The following is a 24,689-nucleotide window of genomic DNA, read 5'->3' as shown; positions in this document are numbered from 1 at the left end:
TGCTTGGATTAACTAATTCAATATTGACATAACTAAGGTCAATACGAGAAAGTAATACATAACTAAATTTAAAATATTTAAAAAGAAGTTGCAGTATAACTCCTCCTTATATTTATTAACTGACGATAAATGATAAGAGGACCTCAATAAAGATAACTATTTGATTGGTCTAGTATCTCGCATATAGGACGCAGTGTTCGTTCAGTGAAGTTGTGTTGAGGCAATCATGAAGGCAGTCACTGGAAGATTTGGTAAAGTAAGTTCATAACAACTCTATTCTTGGAATGTTTTATATTGATATCCATGCATGGAAAAAAATATTCTGTTTGGTTCTAACTCTGAATATGAATAATAATATTCATAAGTCCGAACCATAGCCACACCTAGACTAAAAAAATAGTCAAATTCAATACCATAATCAGTCAAGGTTGATGCATGTGCAGCAAACCTTTTTTGATATCTGCTAAATAGCATATTGGTTGAACTAGAAAGACGAACAAAAAAATTTCAATAATTTAAAAACAAAATGTAATGAACGAATTAATAAAACTGCAACGAATGAATGTACTTAATTGAACGAAGCGGCACGGAAAGAATTTACTGTTTTTGAGTGACATTGCCGTGACCTCTAGAAGTCCTCACCTCAGTCAGTTTAACAGCTGTCAAAGGAAGTGCACAGTTTTAACATTTTGTGAAAGTTAATAATACATTGAAAACTAGTAAAATATGGCTTTCGTAAGTAACTGTTTTCTATTTAAATTTCGTAATGGGAGCCAATTTGCCGGCGAAGAAAGCATGCAAAAAATTATTAAAACTGTACTTTGCAAGCAAACTAACAACTTGTTAACCTAAGTGATAGATTGACATTTGAAACTTTACAAACTGTTAATGTTACAGATTTTCCAATAATGGGATCACAGTCATGTAACTTCAATAAATAGAATGGGAAAACAGCATATACCATTTATACCCATATCATTTTGACCTTGAACTATGTTAGTAATAGAAATATGTAGTTAAGTAAGCTTGATAACATAGTGAAATATGATTGAAAAATACCTTGTTAACTAAGATCCATTTCTGATGATAATTATACCTATTTTACCTTAAAATAAATCTTATTAAAGTAAGTAAGCACTTATACACTATTATGCTTACTTAACAAAAAGAAAAGAGACCAACATTACACTTATAATAAATAAGTGTAATGTTGGTCTATGAAAACATAACCTAAAAATAAAATAGTTCAATAGTTAAGTAGATCAGACATAGGTAGGCATCTAGGTAGCTTACTTAATTTAAGAAGTACTCTTGGCATTTTCAGTCATACCCTACTACCATTCATTGTTTCATGAATAAGTACTTATTCTTTTATCATGAAGTTCCTATGGATTTTATGACAGATAAAGCAAAAATATGCACTGAAATGTGCTGGTCTTCGAATTTTAATAAGTAGTTAATTTAATCTATTGAATATAATACTTAAATGTATTAATAACATATAATTAGAGGAATACAACCAAATAGGTTCTTACTATAATGAGAAAAGTGTTCCTAAACAACATTATTGATGATACAAATTGTTCCTAGAACTGTTGATAGAACATGTCATCTATTTTATTATTATAGATTATTTCAGAAACTGTAATTATAGTTACTTATAGGTTTTGTATTGACTACTTAGTTACAGTATTAAATGTGATAAGAAGTACCTAATTAATTATTTGATTTATAATTATATTTAAGTACTGTGGATGATTGCAAAAATATCATTTAGTAAGAACAAAAATAGTCCTAAAAATAAGGTTAAATTAAGCATTAGATTACATTTTTAATGCTGTTTTTTTTAAATATGAAGGGGACATCTCACACACGGCCATCCGACCCCAAGCTAGGTAGAACCTGTGTTATGGGTTTCGGACAGCTGATATATCTCCACAAATACATAGATAGATACATATTGAATATACAGGGTGTTGCAAAAAGGGTATACTAAGCCGAAACCTACTTGTGCAGCATGGTATATCTAAGCCTGAAACTAAAATCAGAATTTGAAAATTCGCGAAATTTTCAAAATTCTGATTTCAGTTTCGGGCTTAGATATACCATGCTGCACATGTAGGTTTCGGCTTAGTATACCAATTTTGTAACACCCTGTATAAACGACAACCAGACACAAGGCAAACACAAATGCTAATCACACAAATGTTTGCCCTGGGCGGGATTCGAACCCGCGGCCTCAGCTGTTTACCCTTAGTTAAAAAAAAACATCTGTGCCTTCATAATAAACTAGTACTTAACTATTTAGTTACTAGAATTTCACATTTTACAATAGTTTAAAATTCTATTCTAAGAATAGAATAGAATTTAAATTTGTTGAACACTTAAGTACTAATAACCTAAATTAAAAGTTATACTTTCTACAGTCCTTACAGATTAGGAACAATTTACAATAGGCGCCCTTATTGCAAAGAGCCATCTCTTGCAGGCGACGAAATTTTCGTAAAATGAATCATAGTTAGTACTTTTATAAAAATACTATCATAGTTTTCCTTTTAAAAAAGTTTGGAAAGGATAACCAATAAATAATAATAAACCAATTAAAAACTATAACGCCATCTGCCGGACAAAAATCAAAGTTATAACTCTAACCCTATCTACAAAAGGTTCCCTGCACCTGCTAAAGTCAATTTCAATACATGTTAATTATAATTACCTTAATAATTGTTAAGAAAATAATTAAATGTTATCTTATGAAACTGAAAAAACATAAAACAAACTATCATGTTCCATATTAACAAATACTTAACATATTATAATATATTATAAAACTACTATTTACTAGTATTTACCGTATGCGGAATTGCGGATGCCGGAAGTTGGTTCCTACCTGACCGGAAGTGGTTTTAGGCACGACTATTCAGAAACCAACAGAGGTACTCCTTCCATTTACCACTAATAATAAAACTAATTAATGAGCCATGAGTCATTTGAATAAATTGTAAATTAATGTAAATTAAATCAGTTGACAGAAAAGTTACTGACTGCACCTCACTGAAAGAACGAGACACTAAATCGATTGCACTGCGATTGCAGCGCGCCAAAAACAAACAACTGGCACTAGTTCAAAAGTTTAATGTGTAAATTTAGACAGTAGACTGCCAATATTTATTGCCACTTACGTATGTTTTATTCGTCAAGAGTGCCGTTGTAATTTGATGAACTTACAATCATAGGATTTTTACGTTTCGTGTGTATTTGTTCATCGTTTGCCTCCCCTCGTAAAACGGCATCGATTTCGCGTCTGCGCGCTACAGTCTGTTGTCTAGTGCGCAAGCCCGCTAGTCGCTTAGGGGAACTGAATGAGCTGATTTTGACGTCAAAGGGCACCTCAAGATCACGCACGTCGGTTTTTCTTCCCGGTGCAAAGTGTTTCAGTAACTTCTATCACAGTTCTGCCGTAAACATGGTCTGGCCGACAATCTACGATGGCAAAACTGAGGTATTTTTTGTTTCGTGTGGATTTTTATGTTACATGATCTATTTGTAGACTGCGCCGTCTGTATTTTCGTATTCTTGTGCTTCATGTGGCTGACACCTAAACTATCGTTAGTGGTGTTTAGGCCGGTGTTAGATGGTTTCCAAAATCAAACTATTTAAAAAACCTTTTAACGTTATTTTGCCTGCTTGTTGTTAGTAACAATGTTGTAGTTTTATCTCAGAAAATTACAATTAATTCCCTACCTATTCGATAGAAAGAGCGACACTGTTAATAGTTAAATGTGCTTTCTGATTGGTAGATAGGTAGACCTTTCACGTAAGGTCATAATAATATAATGTAGGACCTAATTAGTCAGATAATTTTGGTAGATCTTCACCATCATCTCATAATCATCATCTACCAAAAAATTTTACGTAGGTACTTAATCTAATAAAATCTACGGGTTAGGTTCGTAGGTATTTTGTATAAAATATTCCATACTTATGTAGGTATATAGGTACTTCCTTGATTTGCTTACTAATGTCTAACACATGACTACATGACTAACGTGACCATTTATTTTTTTTGTCAAAGCGGGACACCTGCGGATTTATGTTGCAAAAAAAACTTATTGGTACCTATTCATTACAATTTTTATGTAGTCCATATAGGGAATAAAATCTCGTACGATATTTCCACCTAGCGAGATCTCGCGAGACCGGACAAATTACGGGATCTCGCGAGATTGGAAGAATCGCTATTAAAACATAAATGCAAATTTTTATTTTTAGTAGATAGTAGATAGTAGATAGTGGTTCTACCTTTTTTGGCATAAGATTTATTTGCCTAATCTCGTATTGCATAGTAACGTTTGGTCAAAGTCTCGTTACGCCGAAAATCGTATGTCATAAATCTCGTTTAGTAAAAAGTTATTTCGCATAACATTGTTTAGCCTAATAATGGTATGACCAAATCTTGAATAGCCTAATAATGCTATGGCATAGATTTATATAAAGTAATAATATTCGTTTGGCTTTAACTTTGACGGAGCGTCTCCCTACATAGCGCAAACTGGTGCCTTGTATTGTTTCCGCTGTTTGGAAAACGCTCCGCTCCGCTTCGTTTTTCTCCGCTTTGGTTTTGATGAACATGTGCACCTAACACGCTCCTCCTCGCTTTGCTCGTCGTCGCACCTATTTTTAGGTTTCGATCTCATGGGGTTTGTAATAATTATATTGGTCGTTAACTTTCGATTTTTTGATCATACAATATCGTGATTTTCGGGATGTAGGAGAAAAATACCACAATTTGTACATTTACTACATACTTAATATATTATTTATAAAGATAACATAAGGAGAAACATGATTATACATAGGTATAGACGAACATAAATTTGAGCAAACGAAACTTAGGTGTTTAAAGATTGTGCCTAAAGAGTTTTAGACGAAACGAGCCTTATGCCACATAAGTCTTGGCAAAGTGATAGTTCGGCCAAAAAAGTTTAGACCATACGAGTTATGCGAAATGAGTTTTGGTCAATAAAGATTATGCGAGATGAGCGGAACCCGTAGATAGTAGGTACTAGTAATAGGACATAATGTTGCTAAGTAATAAAAATAAAGTGACTTTTATTAAAAAAATAAACGAAAATATTATTTTGTCTCTAACTCCAATAAATAAAAGGTTTATGTATATAATTAATACACAATTACGGCTAATCAGTTCAAATTTATGCAATATTGGTAAGAAAAACATTTATCTATATTTAGTATTTTGTTAATTTATTACTTTACTTTCAACAATTAGGAGTAATATGAACATTAGTTATCCTAACTAATATTATAAATGCGAAAGTCACTGTCTGACTCTCCTACTATAGAATAGAATTAACATATTAGGTTTTGTATTTATTTCAGACAACTGAAAAACTTTAATACCGCGATGTAGGATCTTCATATTAATGGGCCTCGGTTCCATACAAGCTCTCTGTATTGCGCTTTTAGTGCCATCTGTTGGTTATATCCGGAACTGTCTGTCTGTCTGTCTGTCTGTTACTCTTTCACGCCAAAACTACTGAACGGATTTGAATGAAATTTGGTATACATATGGTCTAGACCCTGAGAAAGAACATAGGCTACTTTTTATTGCGAAACGGAGGTTGTAAGGGGTTAAAAGGGGGGGTTAAAAGTTGTATGCGAATACTTAATTTTAAAAGATAAAAATACTACGGCTGACTGGCGTAGTGGTTAGTGACCCTGACTGCTATGCCGAAGGTCCCGGGTTCGATTCCCGGCCGGGGTAGATCTTTTTTTAAATAAACTTTATATTTAAGCACTTGATGAGCAATAATTAAACATTTTGTTCTAGCGTTTTTGAAACTTCAACCTGTGAGTGGATGAAATCGGTGGGTTCATATTTTGTATGAAGTTCGTCATTTTTGAAGATAAAAACATTATATTTTGTATTTAGGCACTACATAATCACAAAAAATAATAATTAGCAATTAAAAAAAACCCAGTGTGGGGGTGTAATATAGGGGTTGAAAGTTTTATGGGTGTTGAGTTTTAGAAGTTTTATTTATATAGTAGCTATGTCCGCTCCTAGATGGCGTTGTCGGGTATTCGTATAGATCGCTGTATGGTTTGATTTTAGCTGATGTACCTACTTATAGTTTGTATGTATTTGCAGTAAGTTTTGGAGGTCCTCGAAAACAACCCAATAAACGACTGTACTTTTCAATACGAGGTTTCATTCATTGTCATTTGGTTCTTAATAGTTCTTATGCGTCATTTTTGAAGATAAAACCATGAAACTTAGTACGTAGGTGTTTTAGGAAAAATGTGCAGAGATTTTCTATACGGAATTCCCATGACTGACACGCACACGATATCAACGCACAGGCTAAACGTAGCGTAGGCACTTGAAATTTGGAAGGGACGTAGCTTAGGTACCGTATTTTCCCACAAAAACCGGAGTTTTTTAGGAAAAATGTGCAGAGATTTTCTATACGGAATTCCCATGACTGACACGCACAAGATATCAACGCACAGGCTAAACGTAGCGTAGGCACTTGAAATTTGGAAGGGACGTAGCTTAGGTACCGTATTTTCCCACAAAAACCGGAGTTAGCGGGATTTCCCCGCACGCGTTCATACAAGTATTCATTGTAACGCGTGGAATATGCACACGAGATGCGGGAAAATGGCGTGCTATCCCAAGTGCGTGATGAAATCTGCATGCTGTTAAAACAGCCGTAAAGCTTAGTTACAATAGGATATTGCAAGATACCTAGATGTTTTCAATCTAACATGTCTGCACACCTTAGTAAAGGTTTTGTTTTGAAAAATGGGAGTTAAAGTGAAGAAAAATAAGTAGTATGAAAAAAACCAAAACTGCATAAGTTAGATGCTTGAAATTAAACATTTATAAATTACTATTCTGCCATTGCTATACAAGTCTTTGCTCAATGAAGACATGAAAATAATTTTTAGTCAAGTATCTTCGTACTTATTTGTCAATTTTCATCAAATTTAATACCACCATGGAATGTTATTGGGTAGGTAGTTCGGGAGTCGTCCACGACAAAATAATTTTAGGGCGAAGCGAAGCTCGCGGGCAACAGCTAGTTGTAAATAAAAACAAAAACTTAACTTCACAAGTTCTTAAATAAATGTTGTGAGATCGTATTAATCAAATAAAAGAAGTTCAAAAGAGAAGTCAGATCAAGTTATCGAGGTACGGAAAGGCAAGTTAATTTTTGTGAAAATTATTTCGATTCTGAAGACATAACTAAATTCTAATTTTAGGGCTGTCAAAACCTTATTGTATTTGTTTAAAATTCGACTATATGTGTGTTTCCGTAATTTTGTCACTTTTTTCTGCTTTTTAGCAAAATTTATAGTTTGACAGCGTTAAAATTAGAATTTCTGCCTTTCGAATAGACATCATGGCTTCTTAAAAAACTCATCTTGTCGAGAGAATCATCTGATAGACGACTTCTGACTTTGCATGAAATACACGTAGTCACGCTGCATTTGTCGATCTCGCTATCTCGCCAGATCTCGTACGAAATTTAACGAGTTTCAATCTCGTTAAATATGGCCGGGGTCTCGCGAGTTCGGGATCTCGGCGGGACGAGATTGCACTCCCTAAGTCTATGTACAAAAATACAAAATACAAAATACAAAAACGTTTATTCATTTGCCAAAAAGTTTTTCAGTAAACTAAGCTTGACCCCTTCTTTTAAGTACATAAGCACCTGTGCCAGAAGAGGTCACTCTTTCTTAACAAAGTAATTTAGCCAAATTTTGACATAATTTAATTCTTATAAGTATTAAGTACAATGACACGGTTATACTATTTTAGTTTTTAATATTAAATTTAAAGCATAAATTATGTTATGTGAAGTATAATTCAAGTTTAGTTCAAGTATAATGTTTCAAGTCTAACATATTTCAGTAAGTATTGAACCAGTCATACACTGAAGGATAAGTATAAAACCAAAAATGTAATTAAGTATTTAATTGAGATATAAAAGTAAGAATTCAATTTATTTTATTTATCACCCAATACCTTAGTATAGGAAGATTACAAGTTATATTCAAGATTTTCAGTAAACATACTTTAATAAACAGTAATCAATTGACAGTTTGAGTTTCATTTCATTCCATTTAAGTTAAGGTAAGTGCTAGACAATAAAAAGATTTACATACTTAATCAATTCCAGTAAATTACCTTTATGATCAACAGTATGAGATATGTGAGAGGTAAGAAGCTGTCTCAAGTGATTCATGCAAAATGTAGGAAATTTAAATTAAGTACCGTTTGGCATGTTTATGAAAGCGGGACATTTTTGCCCTCGCGGGGGACAGCGGGACGGACAGCTTGAAAGCGGGACTGTCCCGCCGAAAGCGGGACGTATGGTCACCTTATACATGACTGAAACAGCACCTTTTCATGTTCAAGGTAAACTCATTGTTTAGCCATTTATCAGTTATTTACAAGTCTATTCCTAGATAGTTGAGATAGGTGTTGGTTTACTATTTAACCCAGCCACTTTAGATTCAAATGCAAGTGTATGTCATAAATTGGCACTCTATTTTATAATAACAGTCATAATTTTATTACTTTCTAAAGTAGGTAGTACTTATATTACTGTATGTGCAACACTGGTTGTTAATCTATTCACCTCTATGACAAACTCTAATCATCTATACCTACATTACACGCATAACAAAAATATATCTGAATATTTATTACGATTTTATCCCTTAAGTCACGGCACTGCTGTACAATTCACTAAAGTAGACCAATATCCATCATGGTCAAGTTAACCTGTAATTTTAATAATATAATTTTATTAACCTACATTTAACCCCTTTAATATGCAGTGGTTGTGATATTGCCACCATATACATAGATACAACGAAATACAACTGCGGCCGCAACACGGGTCTGCAATCGACATGGATAAACTAGTTCCACCAATAAACAAACCAAAAATACAGTGTGACGTTTATCTACGTTGATAACAAACCCGTGCAGCGGTAGCTGACCCTTTTAAGTTTCCTATCTTTAAAAAGATATACCTACTTGATGATTTGATGTTTCCAATACGGCTATACTTAAGATATACTTAAGTATTTAAAAAGTCCTCTTCCTCCAGACGGGCTCGGCCGAGAAGCCGTGCATGCAGATGGCGGCGGCCAATGCGGCCACACACCTGCAGCACATCTGCGCCCTGGACATCGACTCCAAGGCCTCCTACGTCAGGCTGTCCGGCATCATTTGTACTATTGGTAAGTGTCGGGGCAGGGAGGGGTCCTCCTGCCCGCTGGACTGACGACCTTAGGCGGGTAGCCGGTAGCGGTTGGATGAGAAAGGCCGAGGACCGAGTGTTGTGGAGCTCCTTGGGAGAGGCCTATGTCCAGAAGTGGATGATTATTGGCTGATGATGGGAGGGAAATGATATTCAGTATGTATGGATACATTTTCAAAACAGGTTAAATAATAATAATCCAGGGTTAGATTCCTAAGACAGGCCTAGGAAGATTTTAGTTTGGTAGTTATAATATTTCACTACTCAAATCTGCACAGAAGTAGGTAGAGACATCTACTGTACCGTTTCTCGTTTCTATTGCCTATGTAAACTATAGGTACGACGATAAAATGTAGAAATTATGAGATGTGAATTGTATCAGCTTACATAAACATCTAAGATCATGTTGAAGTCATTAGATTTGAACTCCTTATCATAATACCTACCTCTATTTTACCTACCTAGATTTCTAGGCATAGACTAGTCGTGGTGTAGGTAACGAATAGTACTTGTTACCGCTACCGTACCTACCGTATCAAATGCGATCAGAAATGCGATACATCGAATGTAATTAATCAAATAATAGCTTGAAAATACTGTAATATCTAACTTATTAAAAAAAACAAATGAAAAATTGCTAAATTATCTCTGAGGTACATCCAAGCTCCGTACAAGCCACTACGCCATCTAGTAAATCCCGCCGACAACAGCTACACTTACCTATCATCACTTCTACATTAACCTCTCATCTCCCCCCCCAGGCCCAGTATCCCGCGACGTGGCCACGCTAGAGAAGATGATGGAGACGGGAATGAACGTGGCTCGCATGAACTTCTCGCACGGTTCTCACGAATACCACGCGGAGACCATCGCCAACTGCCGTGTAGCTGAGAAGAACTACAGTGCCAAACTCGGCATGCCCTTCTCGCTGGCTATAGCGCTGGATACTAAGGGACCCGAGATCAGGACTGGGCTTTTGGAAGGCGTAAGTTTTTTTCACTTAGGACGACAATCAGCCAGATTAAGACATAGTTAGTATATGAAGGCCTCATATGAGCCAAATAAACATGTAATTAACTTGCGGGATATATGCCCGTCTCATTTGCTATTTACCGCAGTAGGTAGTCATGATATTGGACAGATGTTTTCTAGATGATGCTTTGAAAGCTCGTGAAATGAGGATTACCTTCCTATTAGGATCTTCTGTAGAATGATGATGATGATAGTGATGATATATATATATATATATATATATATATATATATGATTCTGTCCGACCGGGTTCGGTCACGGCGACTGCTACGGCTGGGGAGGGCGTCGCTCGTGTGCCCTCATATGACTTATGTAGCCGATCTTGGCTGTGAACGTGCGGTTGCACTGGCTACATGTCAGGATTCCATTGGAGTAGTGGTAGTGTATGGCAGCTGGCTCTGTAGAATATCACAGCTTTTGCGCTGCCTGTCATATGATGCAAGGAAGAAATAATTAACCCTATTCCTTTATCCACAGGGTGGCTCAGCAGAAGTAGAGCTGAAGAAGGGCGACAAAATCAAGTTAACCACCGACCCGGCTTACGGCGAGAAGGGAAACGCTTCCATCGTGTGGGTGGACTACAAGAACATCACCAACGTGGTCAAGCCTGGCAACCGCATCTTCATTGACGACGGTCTGATCTCGGTTATCTGCGAGAGTGCCTCAGCTGATGCCCTGACCTGTAGTATCGAGAATGGCGGTATGCTGGGGTCCCGGAAGGGAGTTAATCTGCCTGGCTTGCCGGTGGATCTGCCGGCCGTTTCCGAGAAAGACAAGTCTGATTTGCTGTTCGGAGTTGAGCAGGGCGTAAGTGTTTTGTTTTTTATGTTGTTGTTGTTATTGGATGGAATTTGAAGCCATTTAGGTGCTGATAGACTTTACAAAACCTGATAGGTACTTAATAGAAAAATGCTCTAGTTTAACAGAAAATGTATCATCTTCTTACCTTACCGAGTTAGGAGCGGTGGTAGCTCAGTCGGGTAAGCGCCCGCTTCTCACGCAAGAGATGCGGGTTCGAATCCCGGCGCTGACATGTACCAATGAGTTCTTTTAACTTAAGTACAATGTATACCATCGCTCTTACGGTGAAGGAAAACATCGTGAGGAAACCTGCATATCTAGATTTAGCTCATCTAGATATGTGAACCCACCAACCCGCAGTGGACCAGCGTGGTGGGAAATGGTCCAAGCTTAGGAAGGCAGTTTAGACCTTGGGGATATGCACAAAGGTTCCACTCGAGAGAGCCAGGTGCAGGTACTTACACCCCCACAGAGAATAGAATAGAATACCTTACCGAGACACACAATAAGTCGAGCTCTAAATTTATTTATTGCTACTTCTGAAAGTGTGTAGTATTTTTTCATATCTTAGTTTCAGTAGTAGGTATAAAGATAAACGAATTATTGATTGTCTTATCCAGTCACAACATAATTATTATCACGTCTCTGTCTATGTAGAATCATGAGCTGGCGATAGGTACACTTACTTATTGTATTTTTTTACGTAATACGATGATAAAAAAGTTTATATTTGTATTTATTGATAGCAATAAAATGTATTTATCATGTGTAGGTAACACGTCATCAACACGACTTTCAATTTAATCTCGACAAGCAACACGAGATGATACACGAATGTAAAGCGCGTGCACGCATGATCCAATACAATAACAGCAACTATAAGTACCTACCTAGGAGCAATGGGCAATGTCCGAAAAAAATCGACCACGCTCATAATTTTTCTGATGATAGGAATAACCCTCCGTATCATCTTAAAAAAATCTCAGATTTTTTCTATGCGTTAGTAATTTTATAAAAATAAAAACATTTTAAGTTTCACTAAACGGGGATTCTACGGAGGTCGGGACTTTTTCCATCGTCTCTATAAGCAATAAAAAAAATATGACAGGTAACCTGTCATATTGATGTGAGCACCAATCAAGGACTTTGTACAAAGTCCTTGGCACCAATGCCACCAATAGTCGTAGTATAGTGCCACAATCTTATCTGTTCCGGTGGCGACGTCGCTGTCATGGAATCCAGTGATGCCATCGATTAAATTTTGCCTATTTCTGGTTTAAACGACAATGCATTTCTGCTATTACCTATTGTTATTATTTTAAACCAGAAATAGGCAAAATTTAATACATTCATAAGTATAGATAAATCAAAATATAGGGTCGATAGTAAATGAAAGTGGATATAATATATCAAACGACATTTGTTGTATGGAAAATTTGTCCACGGCGAACAGAAATTAAATTAGTTCTGATTATGTTCTGCTTCTGATATAGGAGATTAAATCTAGATTACAATGGTATAGGTAATATATATGTGGGTCGTGAGAATAACGAGATAGATAGACTTAAAAAAAACTATTAAGTATTATTTTTGAACACTTTATTTTACATTTTCTAAAGTAACAAGAAACAAAAGCATACAATTAAAAGAAATTCAGACAGTGTGCAAAGGCTAATTCATCATCATCATCATCATCATCATCTCGACCCATCACGTCTTGGGCACTGGTCTCCTTCCAAAGGCTAATTGCTAAAAAGCAATTTCTTTCAGCCAACTCTTGATAAGTTGGGAAAATAATGACATGTCATAAATCATCATTATTTCGTCTAAAATAGCTGCAGGTGCGCGAAATTCTTCTTGGTCTTGGCCTAAGATTTAAAGTATCATGTCACGTCATCACACCTGTAACCAAAAAAAAATAAACATTATATACTTTTCATCACGAGTACCACGACCCATCCCGTCCCCACTGCTGGGGCACGGGCCTCTCGGGAAAATATTTCATAAAATTACTTGGAGTATATATGGGTAAAATTATTCGTCATATTTGGCAACACTAACCTGTAGCCGCTGCAACTCGTTCTTCCAATTTTTCAAACGGAATTAAAGGCGCCTGAATACGTTATTCTTCCTGCATAAAAGCCAATATATATAGTACTACTTTTCTTGCATCACATTACAGCGTTTTTGGCAGTATTTCACCCAGAAAATCACAAAACAAATTAAATAACGAAGCGTCAGCTTCTTCGCAGAAATTGACAACTCAAATAACGCACAGAGTATGAAATAACGTTTGACAATGACGTCTCGTTGTTGCACATTTTGACCACCGGAACAGATAAGATTGTGGCACTATAGGTCTATGGGTCTATGGATAGACGTGTGACCAAAGAGTATGTAAAAAGCTAACGCTAATGTGACGCCTGTCATATTTTTTTTTATTGCTCATTAAGACGATGGAAAAAGTCCTAAACTCCGTAGAATCCCCGTTTTGTGATACTTGAAATGTTTTTATTTTTATAAAATTACTAACGCATAGAAAAAATCTGAGATTTTTTAGGTTGATACGGAGGGTTATACCTATCATCAGAAAAATTATGAGCGTTGTCGAATTTTTTCGGACATTGCCCATTGGATCGCCATCGATTTAGACCGCCTTTTTTGACTAAAAGCGTGGATTACTTCTTGCAAACATCTGAACATCTAGAATCTAGATGGTCCTGGATGCGTGAATCTGCAACACTACACAAGATTATAAGCTTACGATTCTTACGAAGATGTATGAAAGTACTATGCGAATAAGCCCACACGTTATAGACATCCATATTCTCAACAACATCCCTCACAATACAATACACTTTATTTGCACCAAGAACAAAAATTAAAAAAAAATACAAATTAAAAAAAAAACCGGCCAAGTGCGAGTCGGGCTCGCGCACAAAGGGTTCCGTAGCAGCAAATATAATATTACAGTTAAATCAACCTATCTCAAAAACTATAAGAGATACTTTGATCAAACCAAAAATCGTTGAAAGAGTTAATTAGCATGCATCACCTCTATTTTTTTTAGAATTTTATACCCCGTAGTTATAAAAATAGAGGGGGGGGGACATACTTTTTACGACTTTGAGAGCTGATATCTCAAAAACCGTTCACTTTAAGAAAAATGTTTTTTAGAAAACTTTATATCATTTTAAAAGACCTTTCCATTGATACCCCACACGGGTATGTACATCGAAAAAAAAAATTTCATCCCTCAGTTACATGTATGGGGGGCCCCACCCCCAATTCTTTTTTTTACTATTTAGTGTCATATTTTTGTAGCGGTTCATACAACACATATTCCCATCAAATTTCATCACTGTAGTACTTATAGTTTCCGAGTAAATCGGCTGTGACAGACGGACAGACGGACAGACGGACATGACGAAACTATAAGGGTTCCGTTTTTGCCATTTTGGCTACGGAACCCTAATAAAACAGTACAAAGAGGCGGCCTTATTGCTTATAGCAATCTCTACCAGACAACCTTTGGATGGAAGTTGATCCCTCACTTCCTGTGCCAGTGAGCCTGCTGTGGCCCGATTCGTTTAGAGTTCCTTCATCATCATCATTAGCCAGTTGTGTGTCATCAGCCATCACCCACCATGCAGTCCACTGCTGGACATAGGCCTCTCTAAAAGCACGCCACTGGATGCAATCTATAGCTTTCCGCATTCAACAAAATCCCTCACTTCGTCTTCCTTAGGGTTCCGTATTCTGAACAACACCCCTCACTTCATCTTCCTTAGGCTCATTCCAACAACATCCTCACCTAACCTTCCTCTCTTTCATTAGGTAAGTACCATTCGATTGAGCCTGTAAGATTTCCTTACTTCCAACAAAATCCCTCACTGTGGTCAGTTTTAGGGTTCCGTATTCTCAACTTCCTCTCTCCTCAGGTGGACATGATATTCGCGTCGTTCATCCGCAACGGCGCGGCGCTGACCGAGATCCGCGGCATCCTGGGCGAGAAGGGCAAGAACATCAAGATCATCTCCAAGATCGAGAACCACCAGGGCATGGTCAACTTGGACGAGATTATTGCTGTGAGTATGATCATAATTAATTGGCTTAGACAATTTATTTATTTATTTAATTCTTTATTGCACAAATATATAATAAATGCACAAAAGGTGGGCTTAATGCTAAGAGCATTTTCTACCAGCCAACGTACTATTGACATATCTCTGTTAATTGGATATTCGTTAATATTGTCTTCTTTCGTACTTTTCTGGATAGTTAATCCTTTGATTTTTCAAATACTTGTGCCTTTTGGCAAATATTTTGATATCTACTTACTTCTTGTCAAGCAATGACGGTTTAATTGTTCTATTAATAAATTATTTTAAAAAAATGGAACGGAAGGATCCCCTCGTAACATATTGGGGTAGTCACACGCTAATCTGACTGGCTAACCCTATCACCGCGGTGAAAACCCCTAGTTGAAACGCTATGAAACAGACGATATGCTCTCCAAAGCAACAAAATGCATTCCAAAGGTTCTTTGTTGGCAGCAGTTATGACGAATAGTCTTAGAATAAAATCCAAAAGCCATTTCAATATTCCAAAACAACTCTTATCCGACTACAAATAACACCTAAATAATTGCAACGTTGCAGGCATCTGACGGTATCATGGTGGCGCGTGGAGACCTCGGTATCGAGATCCCTCCGGAGAAGGTCAACCTCGCCCAGAAGACCATGATCGCGAGGTGCAACCAGGTAATATTCTATACTCTATTTCTAATATCTGTAACTACTAGTACATAAACGGAAGACCTACCAAATACTGCGTTGTATGAATTGTATAGTCTAAACCTATGAAATCTGCCATCATACATAGATCTGGGCAGGCCTGAAAAGTCCAGACTTACCTAATATTTCTTTGTCTAATTTTATGGCAGTCTATGTACTTGTTTCAAAATCTGCGTTACAATACTTTCATGTTGGTACATAGTCTTCGTTGAACACATTTTTATAGTCGAGTTCAGTAAAACTACCTTCTAACATACCTACAATACAAATTTTGCAACACCCCAAATACTTTTTATCTATTATTCACCACCACCCTCCACCCCCAACCCACAGGTCGGAAAACCCGTAATCTGCGCCACCCAAATGCTGGAATCCATGGTCAAAAAACCCCGTCCGACCCGCGCTGAAACCTCTGACGTTGCCAACGCGATCTTAGACGGAGCTGACTGCGTCATGTTGTCTGGAGAGACGGCTAAGGGAGACTACCCACTGGAGTGTGTTCAGACCATGGCCAACATCTGCAAGGAGGCCGAGGCCGCTATCTGGCACAAGCAGCTGTTTAGCGACTTGTCTTCTCAGGTAATTGAAATTAGCCAAAGGTTCCAACTCTAGATAAGCGATTATGGGTTTTGAATGCAGTTAAGGGTCCTTTTTAAGGACTGTAGCGGAGAATCTTCAATTTTGATACGCTGCGTATACTAGTTAGTGATAATCTCTGGTTATATGGGATGAATGTGATAACTGATTTCATAAGATGAAGGAAAACATGTTTATGGTAACAATTACCAAGACACCAGAAGAATAATAGGCGACTTTATTTAAATTTCCACCATGTCGACTATGAGACATAATCACCTACGTAGATTATATTTCGTCCATGTTCCCATTTAACCTACCCGTTCGGTCATTCAATAACCACCTCTTTAACCAACAGGTCGCAATCCCCATCGAGCCCGTCCACTCTGTCGCCATAGCCGCGGTAGAAGCGTCAGCCAAATGCCTGGCGTCCGCCATCGTGGTCATCACGACTAGCGGCCGTTCCGCCCACCTCTTGTCCAAGTATAGACCGAGATGCCCCATCATTGCGGTGACCAGGCAGCCCCAGACGGCGAGACAGGCGCATCTGTACAGGGGTGTGCTGCCTATTGTTTACCAAGGTTGGTTGTTGTTTTTGTGTAGTATGCGAGTTGTTGAAAGTAATTGCTGAATTATTTGTGAAAAGGCATAAAAAGCTGGCAACTCCCTCCTTCTTTTCTTGAAAGTTGCGCTCTTGTCGATGATGGTTTGTCGCAAGCCAGTTCTTTAATCTGTTGGTATGATACGACCTCTACCTTGCTTATCCTCCGTTTTGCTTCTATTTTGACTGCAATTATTATAAATTATTGTGATAAAATTTTTGTGTAATGATAGCAGCACTAAATCTAATCCAACTAACATAACAACCCAAGCTTTATTCGCTTAAAACCACTAACCCGCAAACAATAATCTACATATCCACACAGATGGCTCGTGTGTTTCAGAATCGCCCGTGTCGGACTGGCTGAAGGATGTGGACAACCGCGTGCAGTATGGACTGAAGTTCGGCACCGCTCGCGGCTTCGTGAAGAGCGGAGACTATGTGGTGCTGGTCACTGGGTGGAAGCAGGGGTCTGGCTTCACCAACACTATGCGTATCATGTTAGTATTCTTTATATTTTATTATCAGCTTATAATTATATCATCATCATCATCATCAACCTATAGCAGTTCACTGCTGGACGTAGGCCTCTCCCTAAGCACTCTACTGGATGCTATCTACATATATAGCCTTTTAGCCGACCTTTCGTCAGTCGTTACCCCATCTAACTGGAAGGCGTCTTACACTACGTTTGCATAATTGTATACCGACTGGCTATGAAAAGGCCTCAAATTAAGGAGTCTAATAGGCTTTTCTAAATCCTCAATATAGCTAAGAAATCTAGGAATATTATGAAACGCAATTGCATAATTTGCGACGATCGAACTTTTTCAATGTTAGTCCTAGATCCTCAATAGATGGCGCTGGAAGCAAATAAATTTCCAAAAATATGCCTAGCTACCTGTCTACTAGTGTCTACATAAACTTTAATGATTGTTTTTCTTTTTCAGCCAAGTCGAGTAAGCTGATGAAACAAAAGAGTTTCAACAAAGAAGAAAATATTTTTTGTTAAGTATTAGCTAAAGTTACTTGCAGTGATGTAACAAGATCTACATAGATGTATAACTATCAAGTGATATATTACCTAATAATATGTATGTAAATGTTTCTCAAATTTACACTTAGTCTTAGGAGATGTATTTATTTATGTGAATTATTGTCGTTGCCTATGTACTAGGTACTGTTTGATAAAGTTTCATGGTGCAAGAATGCCCAATAAATATGTTAAAACTTACTAAAAAGCAGATGTGTTTTATTTCTTCACCCCAATTACTTTTATGAAAGTTTCTTGACACTTCCTTCAGTTGGTATGACGAATTCAGATGTAAACAAGCATTTATTGGTGCTTTGAACCGGATGGATACGTCGCCAAGCGTTGGCCATGAATCATTCCAATAAAGACTCATAATTAAACATAAATGCCCCAGAAAACTTATAAATCCTATGATGCACTTCCTTGTAGACATTTGCACGCAGAACTTTATCCGGACAGAAAAGGATGGAGTCTATAAGAGTGAGCGAGAGGCAAGTATGTAGTTCTGACGCTGTTGAGTAGGATTATGGCTGTGTGCCATCGCTGATGGATCAGACAAAGCGCCTGAGCCCGATCTCAGTGGTGTTTTAGCGCATTAGTGAGATTAGAATTAGAGGGATGCAGAAGTTGTAGGGTTACCTCATGGAACCGGATGTTTAGATTTTTTTAAAGAGATTTTATGTTTGGTTTTCCTCGTCGACAACAGAGATGTTGCAATGTAATACTTAGAAGTTTTTCCTCTCAATGGAGAAGCCATTCTTCCATTTTTGTAATCGTAATTTCGAAGAAACCAAATCCTATCTATATGGATATGCGTCTTAAATCGTCACGGAACATGGTATGTCATTGGTTAGTTGGTTCTGTTGCCGTAAACTCTCTCTAGTGGAGTCCACGAATATACGAACGTAACGAGGGTCCTCTTTGATCGACGACGACCTAATACATAGTTAATACTAGACATAAGTACACCATAATACTTATACCTACTTACCGAGTTGGTAGTGATGAAGCCGAAGACGGATTGTTGTAGGTATCCTATGAGAGGCCTAGGTATGTGGAGCAGTGGTTAATGAATGATGAATATGATGATGCTGGTGATAGATTAGTACCTACCTAATAAAGTTTTTGTTAAACCGGTCTAAATTCAAGGGGGCACTCTATATTGTAAAAAACAAAGTAACGGGACCCGGCATCGGCAGCGTTGTATTAAACGTGACACTTGTATTTCGTAAGTATAGAGTAGGGTTTCGTTTTTCCCGACCTTTTTCTGTTCCCGGGAAACGGGAATTTTTTTCAAGATTTCCCGGGAATTCCCGGGAAACGGGAATTTATTTTAAATCCTTGGTTTTGCTATTTTCGGATATAAAAAGTCTATAAAAACACTTATAATTAAATCAAATATACTTTTATCACTCATATAGGTAGAAAAAAGCAACAGTCAGATAAATTAACAACCAAAATTATAATGATTTCTTTAACATGCCAAATCATTTGTTTTTCTTAATTGTAAATTAAACAATAACAAAGGTATTATAATTAACGGTTTGAAAATAATATTATTATGACATATATTGTAATTAAAATATAAAATTAATTACACATGTTTTAGAAAAAATTATTCATTCAACGATTTATCGCTCCACTTACTTCTTATTTTGGTTATTTCTATGCGTTAGTAATTTTATAAAAAATAAACGCGGACACAAAAAAATAAAAAAAATATGACAGGCGTCACACTAGCGCTAGCTTTTACATACTCTTTGGTCACATATGTAAAAGCCGATCAATTGTTTGGTTTTAGGCAGGCGGTTTGACCAACAGATTTTTTTTTTTTTTTTGTTGTCACTGTAACTTGCAATCGGTCTTGAGTGACCATAAGCAGTTGTTTGGAGTGTTTTTTTTGGCGTTTTAGGCACTCCACTCCCTCCCATCGTTGGGTTGCCTTCTTATTCAATTGGTCCTAGACCGTCCCAAATGTGCTTTCTTTTCAACCTTCTTATTGGAATACAACTGGTGAGGTCAGTAGCCAGCTTGTTGGGGTGATCAGCAATCCTATTTCTGTAGGCTCTTGAGAGGTTTTCCACTTCCGCTTTTACCGTAGGCTTTGTAAGTACTCATGGACCTCATCAATTTTAGTAAACCATGGTGCGTGGGCTATGGTTTTTAGAACACTGTTTTGGAACCGCTGCATTATTGCGATGTTGGAGGTTTTTGCTGATCCCCACAGTTGTATTCCATAGGTCCAGACAGGTTTTAATACAGCCTTGTAGATCAGCAGTTTATTGTTTACTGATAGTTTTGACTGGGCTGGACCAACAGATAAATAAAGATGAAAATATTGAATCAGGAAAATATGAAACAAGGTGATGTAGGTGAGTCATTTATCTTTGCAATGCAGCTGCGCTAAATCAATAACACGTATGATTTTCCAATAATTTACAACAAAACCGAGTTTCTGATCGTAGACGACAAGCCTGCCGATCATTTTTTTGGTTTAAGGTAGGAGAAATAGATAAATAAAGAAGAAAATATAGCATAGAATCGATTAAAAATAAAACCCGGGAATGCTATTTTATTTCCCGGTTTCGGGAAGGACAAATTTCCCGGGAATTCCCGGGAACGGGAATTCCCGGGAAGGCGGGAACGAAACCCTAGTATAGAGTAACCCTCCTGAGCCTCTCATTATGTTTTCACGGGTTCTCGAACGTATTTTATGGTTTACCGAATAAACATCAATAAACGCCTTCCGGTCGACTAGTCTAGCGACGTCAAAGAGTTAAAAACGGCTGGATGAGCAGGTTTGGTCTACATAGAGCTTTTTGGCTATCCTACAAAAGTAAATTTAACATACTTATAGGGTTAATTAGGTACTTAGTTACAATTTATCTGAAAACATGAAGGCTGGCAGAACGCTCATGAAACTCCTGAAGTACCTACTTTGGTAAGTACTTATAAATATTTTGTTTGGGCGTAAAAAAACCCTATTCCTAAACAGAGAACTGTAAATTCGTTTATTGACATTGTTCACAACTTTCACCACTGCTTGCGCCTCAGCCACACAATGACTTCAGCCAGCAGCCCTGCAGCTCTGACGTAGCTTCGCCCCTTCGCCGGCGCCACAACAAACAGCGGGGTGGCAGCTGGTCCTCAGTACTCCCGCGGCCGCCGACGACTCCGCCGCGCGTCCCATCGCCCAGACTCTATTTATAGCCGCGCCCGCGCAGTACCGCGCCAGAGCCCGAGCGCGCCGCCCGCCGCCGCCGCAGCCATGGCGGAGACCATCGAGGAGTCGTACGAGTCCGCGATCACCCGCAAGGTGGTCCGCACCAGCCTCAAGATAGAGGAGGTGGGTTACCTAACAGCCGGCACACACACACGACACCACACAACGTAAACAACATCCCATGGACGCTTACGTCACTAACGGGGACGCGCTCGCTTCCTGGTTCTTGCTTCTTGGTGACAGCCGGATGCTGGATGTATTCTCAGGTACCGCCGTGTTGGCCGAAGGTCCGCGGTGCAGGAAGTGCGCGCTCGTGATTGGCGGAGATGTAAATAGACCGGCAGTTGAATGAAATCCCCACATCACCTGCCACCTTGACGCGTGTGCACCGACCTGTGTCACGGACGCACCCCGTGACATCACCAAACATCTCGCGATCGAGACGTCCTCACTTTGGCACGTTTACACACAGCATTACTGTAAAAATATCTAGCAGACAAACATAAATGTGAATGTGAAATCATAAAACACACTTATTTTAAAGAGCATTAGTGACCCAAACGCCGTCGAGGCGACGCCAACTATCATCTAGGACGTAGAACTTTCCACGTTCAGTGTCTGAAGAGGAGCTTTCAAATTGAAATCATTAGTGGAGTCGCGTTATCTCGAGCAATTTAAATAAATCCAGAGCTTCATCCAACACTTTATGTAACATTTAAATATAATGCGCTTCTGAAACTCACTGAATGAAACCGTGTTGTTTCTGTTTGGCGCCAACTGAACATTTCATGATGCCCTCGGGAGAACTTTCATAATTTAAATCCCTTTGATCGATTAGTGACAATAACGCAGCCATCCGTAAAGTCATTTCTGTTATTCGTTAGCAAAGCGCGAAATCCAATAGAAAAACGCGGCGGTAGCATATTTTCGTCTTGGCTCCCATCCTAGTTTATCTGCTACATTACGATGTTTATTCACAATACAAATGCGAACATTTAATGTGTGCGTCTGAGCCACTTGTGCTCGCGAGCGTACACAGTTGCTCCACTTGCGAAAAAACACTACAAATATCGCCTTCTTACGCACGTTCATCGATAAGTGCTTTGATTCATACCTGACTTTAGTATAATACCTTAACAATACTACTCACAAAATGAAAACGGTTACCGGTAAAACGAAACAAATAAAGTCAGAAAATACGGAAAAGTTAGTGAATGCGGCGTCCGTAGACCGCACAAAAAATAACCGAGTGCCCTACATATTGATCGATTAAAGAAATCTTTCACAAAATAAAATATGAAGATGGAAGTTGCTGTTGGAATTTACTATTATTTAGGTAATTGGTATATAAAGTATGAAATGGAGCGAAAACATGCCGACTTAACACCGTGTTTAGGTCACTACTTTCTAATCACCCGTTTAATCTTATTGGATTAGAGATAAACTTGGATTAGGTAATTAAAGGTGTAAAAAGTTCTTAACTTAACCAAGTAGTTAGCTGTTATTGCTTTCACAATAATGGTATATGTGAAAGTGTTTACAAATGGTATTCAGCATGAATGGTTTTTGTTTACAAACTTATTTCTGCTTATTTGATTTAAAAGTACCGACAGATCATATCTATTATTGTGCATAATGTGATTATAGATCGTATAGAAACCATAGAATAACTATAGAAACACACAAAAAACAGTCACACTCCTACGGTAGACAGAGCATTGCTACACTCACTTTTCATAAGCCACCCCTCGGAGACAACCAAGACCCTAGTTACCTATAATATCTCATAATTACATTTAACTTTTTTTAAACTACTTAGGGTGGATTCGTCCAAACATCACGTTACACGAGAATAACTATACCGGAATTAAAATTATACGCGAGTAAATATCTAGGATAAGTACATTTGCATTCTACCAAGTTATACCATGATTAAATTGAATGAACGAGGAACGAAACTGTAATGCAACTAAAATAAAAATAGCTGCGTCTCAAAGCATGCAATAGAAATGACATGACAACTTAGTTTGAATGGATTATAAAAGTATGAAATTGTTTATGTTTTAATATTTTATTCGCTGTTGTTATTCTGAGACTTTGCCTTTTAACGTACTTTTGTTTATGTTTTGACAGATGTGTTTATATGTCATTATGACGGTTTTCTAATCAGCTGATGTGCTGCCGCCATTACAAAATTACTCTCGGATAAGCTCGTTACACGGTCAATTTTGGCGGTATAACATTTTATTCTTGGGATAAGCTAGTTATCTTGGTTTCAGGTTTGGTAGAATGCAAAATCTGCTTACTCGCGAGTAACTGGTACTTTACTCGTGAGTAAACAGTTACTCGACGTTGGCCGAATCCGCCCTTATCCGTTTAATTAACTACCTAATGGTATAACAAAAGTGATAGTACGGGGTGCATTAAGATATGTAAGTATGTACCTACTATGATCTATGACTATATGATACATGATACAAATGTAGTTTGGTGTCTGATCCCAGTCTGTACCTAATAAAATAACATTAGTAGGTACATATGGGTAGGTACATAATAAAAGTATTTACAACACGGTTATGAGTAGGTACATTAATCTATCAATAGTTAACGATGACTATTATCATCTACATAAGATCTACATAGTTACAGTATACAGTAAATAGTTCTTGACATAATATATTAGTGTTTGTTGAGGTAGGTTTGTATCAAATATATTATTTAAAAAAAAACACGCACTCACGCCTTGTACTAATGTACTCCCTTACGGGGTAGGCAGAGGTGCATTGCTGCATCCACTTTTCGCCAGAGTGTTATGTTATTATTATGATAGTTAAATTACGAATGCACCCAGGTCACAGGGTTTTCCAGCGCGTAGCAATAGGGGAAGGGCTTCTCATTTAAAACAAAAATCTCCTTTTAGTAAAATGCCCTATATTTACCCTTAAATTCATAGACGGTATTGTAAATTCACAACAACATTAAATTTTTTTTTGGAACACACGAATATCTCTTTACACGTAAAAGTTAAAATTCGGTCGACATTTTGTTGAGTTTTTTTCCCTATGAGAATGCCGGGGAATGTGAATGTATAGCACATAATAAATGCTGTCTCCGATAAACATTTTGCTGAAAAAATTATCCAGGTATTTTACCATGAAAGAACATTTTTTTAAGTACTTACATACGATGTCTTGGCTAAATGTACTCGGGCTGGCTACTGCTACAGTGAAACTGTTATCTTTTTCATAAAACACGATGACGTTAAAGTAATTTCATCAGTAAATGCATATTTATTATACATAATACTCGCTTTTCTAATTGATAC

The 24,689-nt window shown here is 37.5% G+C and overlaps 2 protein-coding genes across 6 annotated transcripts in view; both read left to right on the top strand.

Moving 5' to 3' along the window:
- Positions 1-107: 107 nt before the first annotated feature.
- Positions 108-18,349, top strand: LOC105395671 (pyruvate kinase). Of its 5 annotated transcripts, none has more exons than XM_048622853.1 (10): positions 108-256; positions 9,150-9,282; positions 10,064-10,287; positions 10,812-11,141; positions 15,077-15,223; positions 15,797-15,898; positions 16,265-16,510; positions 16,866-17,088; positions 17,434-17,608; positions 18,059-18,349. In XM_048622853.1, exons 1-10 carry the CDS (start codon positions 227-229, stop codon positions 18,069-18,071), a joined length of 1,623 nt encoding a protein of 540 aa, XP_048478810.1. In that variant the 5' UTR covers positions 108-226; the 3' UTR covers positions 18,072-18,349. The 5 variants fall into 5 exon arrangements, with proteins under 5 accessions (XP_048478810.1, XP_048478813.1, XP_048478812.1 ...); XM_048622856.1 differs by lacking the exon at positions 108-256 and adding an exon at positions 581-735 and having other exon boundaries at positions 17,452-17,608; XM_048622855.1 differs by lacking the exon at positions 108-256 and adding an exon at positions 581-735.
- A 2,934-nt stretch (positions 18,350-21,283) lies between these two features.
- LOC105396346 (tropomodulin-1) overlaps positions 21,284-24,689 on the top strand; it is a 51,574-nt gene continuing 48,168 nt past the window's right edge. Inside the window, exon 1 of the mRNA XM_038108819.2 lies at positions 21,284-21,487. Within this exon, the coding sequence (XP_037964747.2) occupies positions 21,410-21,487 (78 nt within the window). The 5' untranslated portion in view covers positions 21,284-21,409. The remainder of the gene's footprint in view (positions 21,488-24,689) is intronic.

The sequence above is a fragment of the Plutella xylostella genome, chromosome 9 (assembly GCF_932276165.1).
Source record: "Plutella xylostella chromosome 9, ilPluXylo3.1, whole genome shotgun sequence".
In the NCBI taxonomy this organism is placed as follows: domain Eukaryota; kingdom Metazoa; phylum Arthropoda; class Insecta; order Lepidoptera; family Plutellidae; genus Plutella; species Plutella xylostella.
This window is presented reverse-complemented; position numbering and strand designations above follow the sequence as displayed.

Bases quoted from the DNA above. Each gene is read 5' to 3' on its own strand.
- LOC105395671 (XM_048622852.1), top strand. From the start codon at position 3,467: ATGGTCTGGCCGACAATCTACGATGGCAAAACTGAG. The intron at 9,283-10,063 runs GTAAGTGTCGGG...CTCCCCCCCCAG, and splicing joins CGGCATCATTTGTACTATTG to GCCCAGTATCCCGCGACGTG. The intron at 15,224-15,796 runs GTGAGTATGATC...GCAACGTTGCAG, and splicing joins ACTTGGACGAGATTATTGCT to GCATCTGACGGTATCATGGT.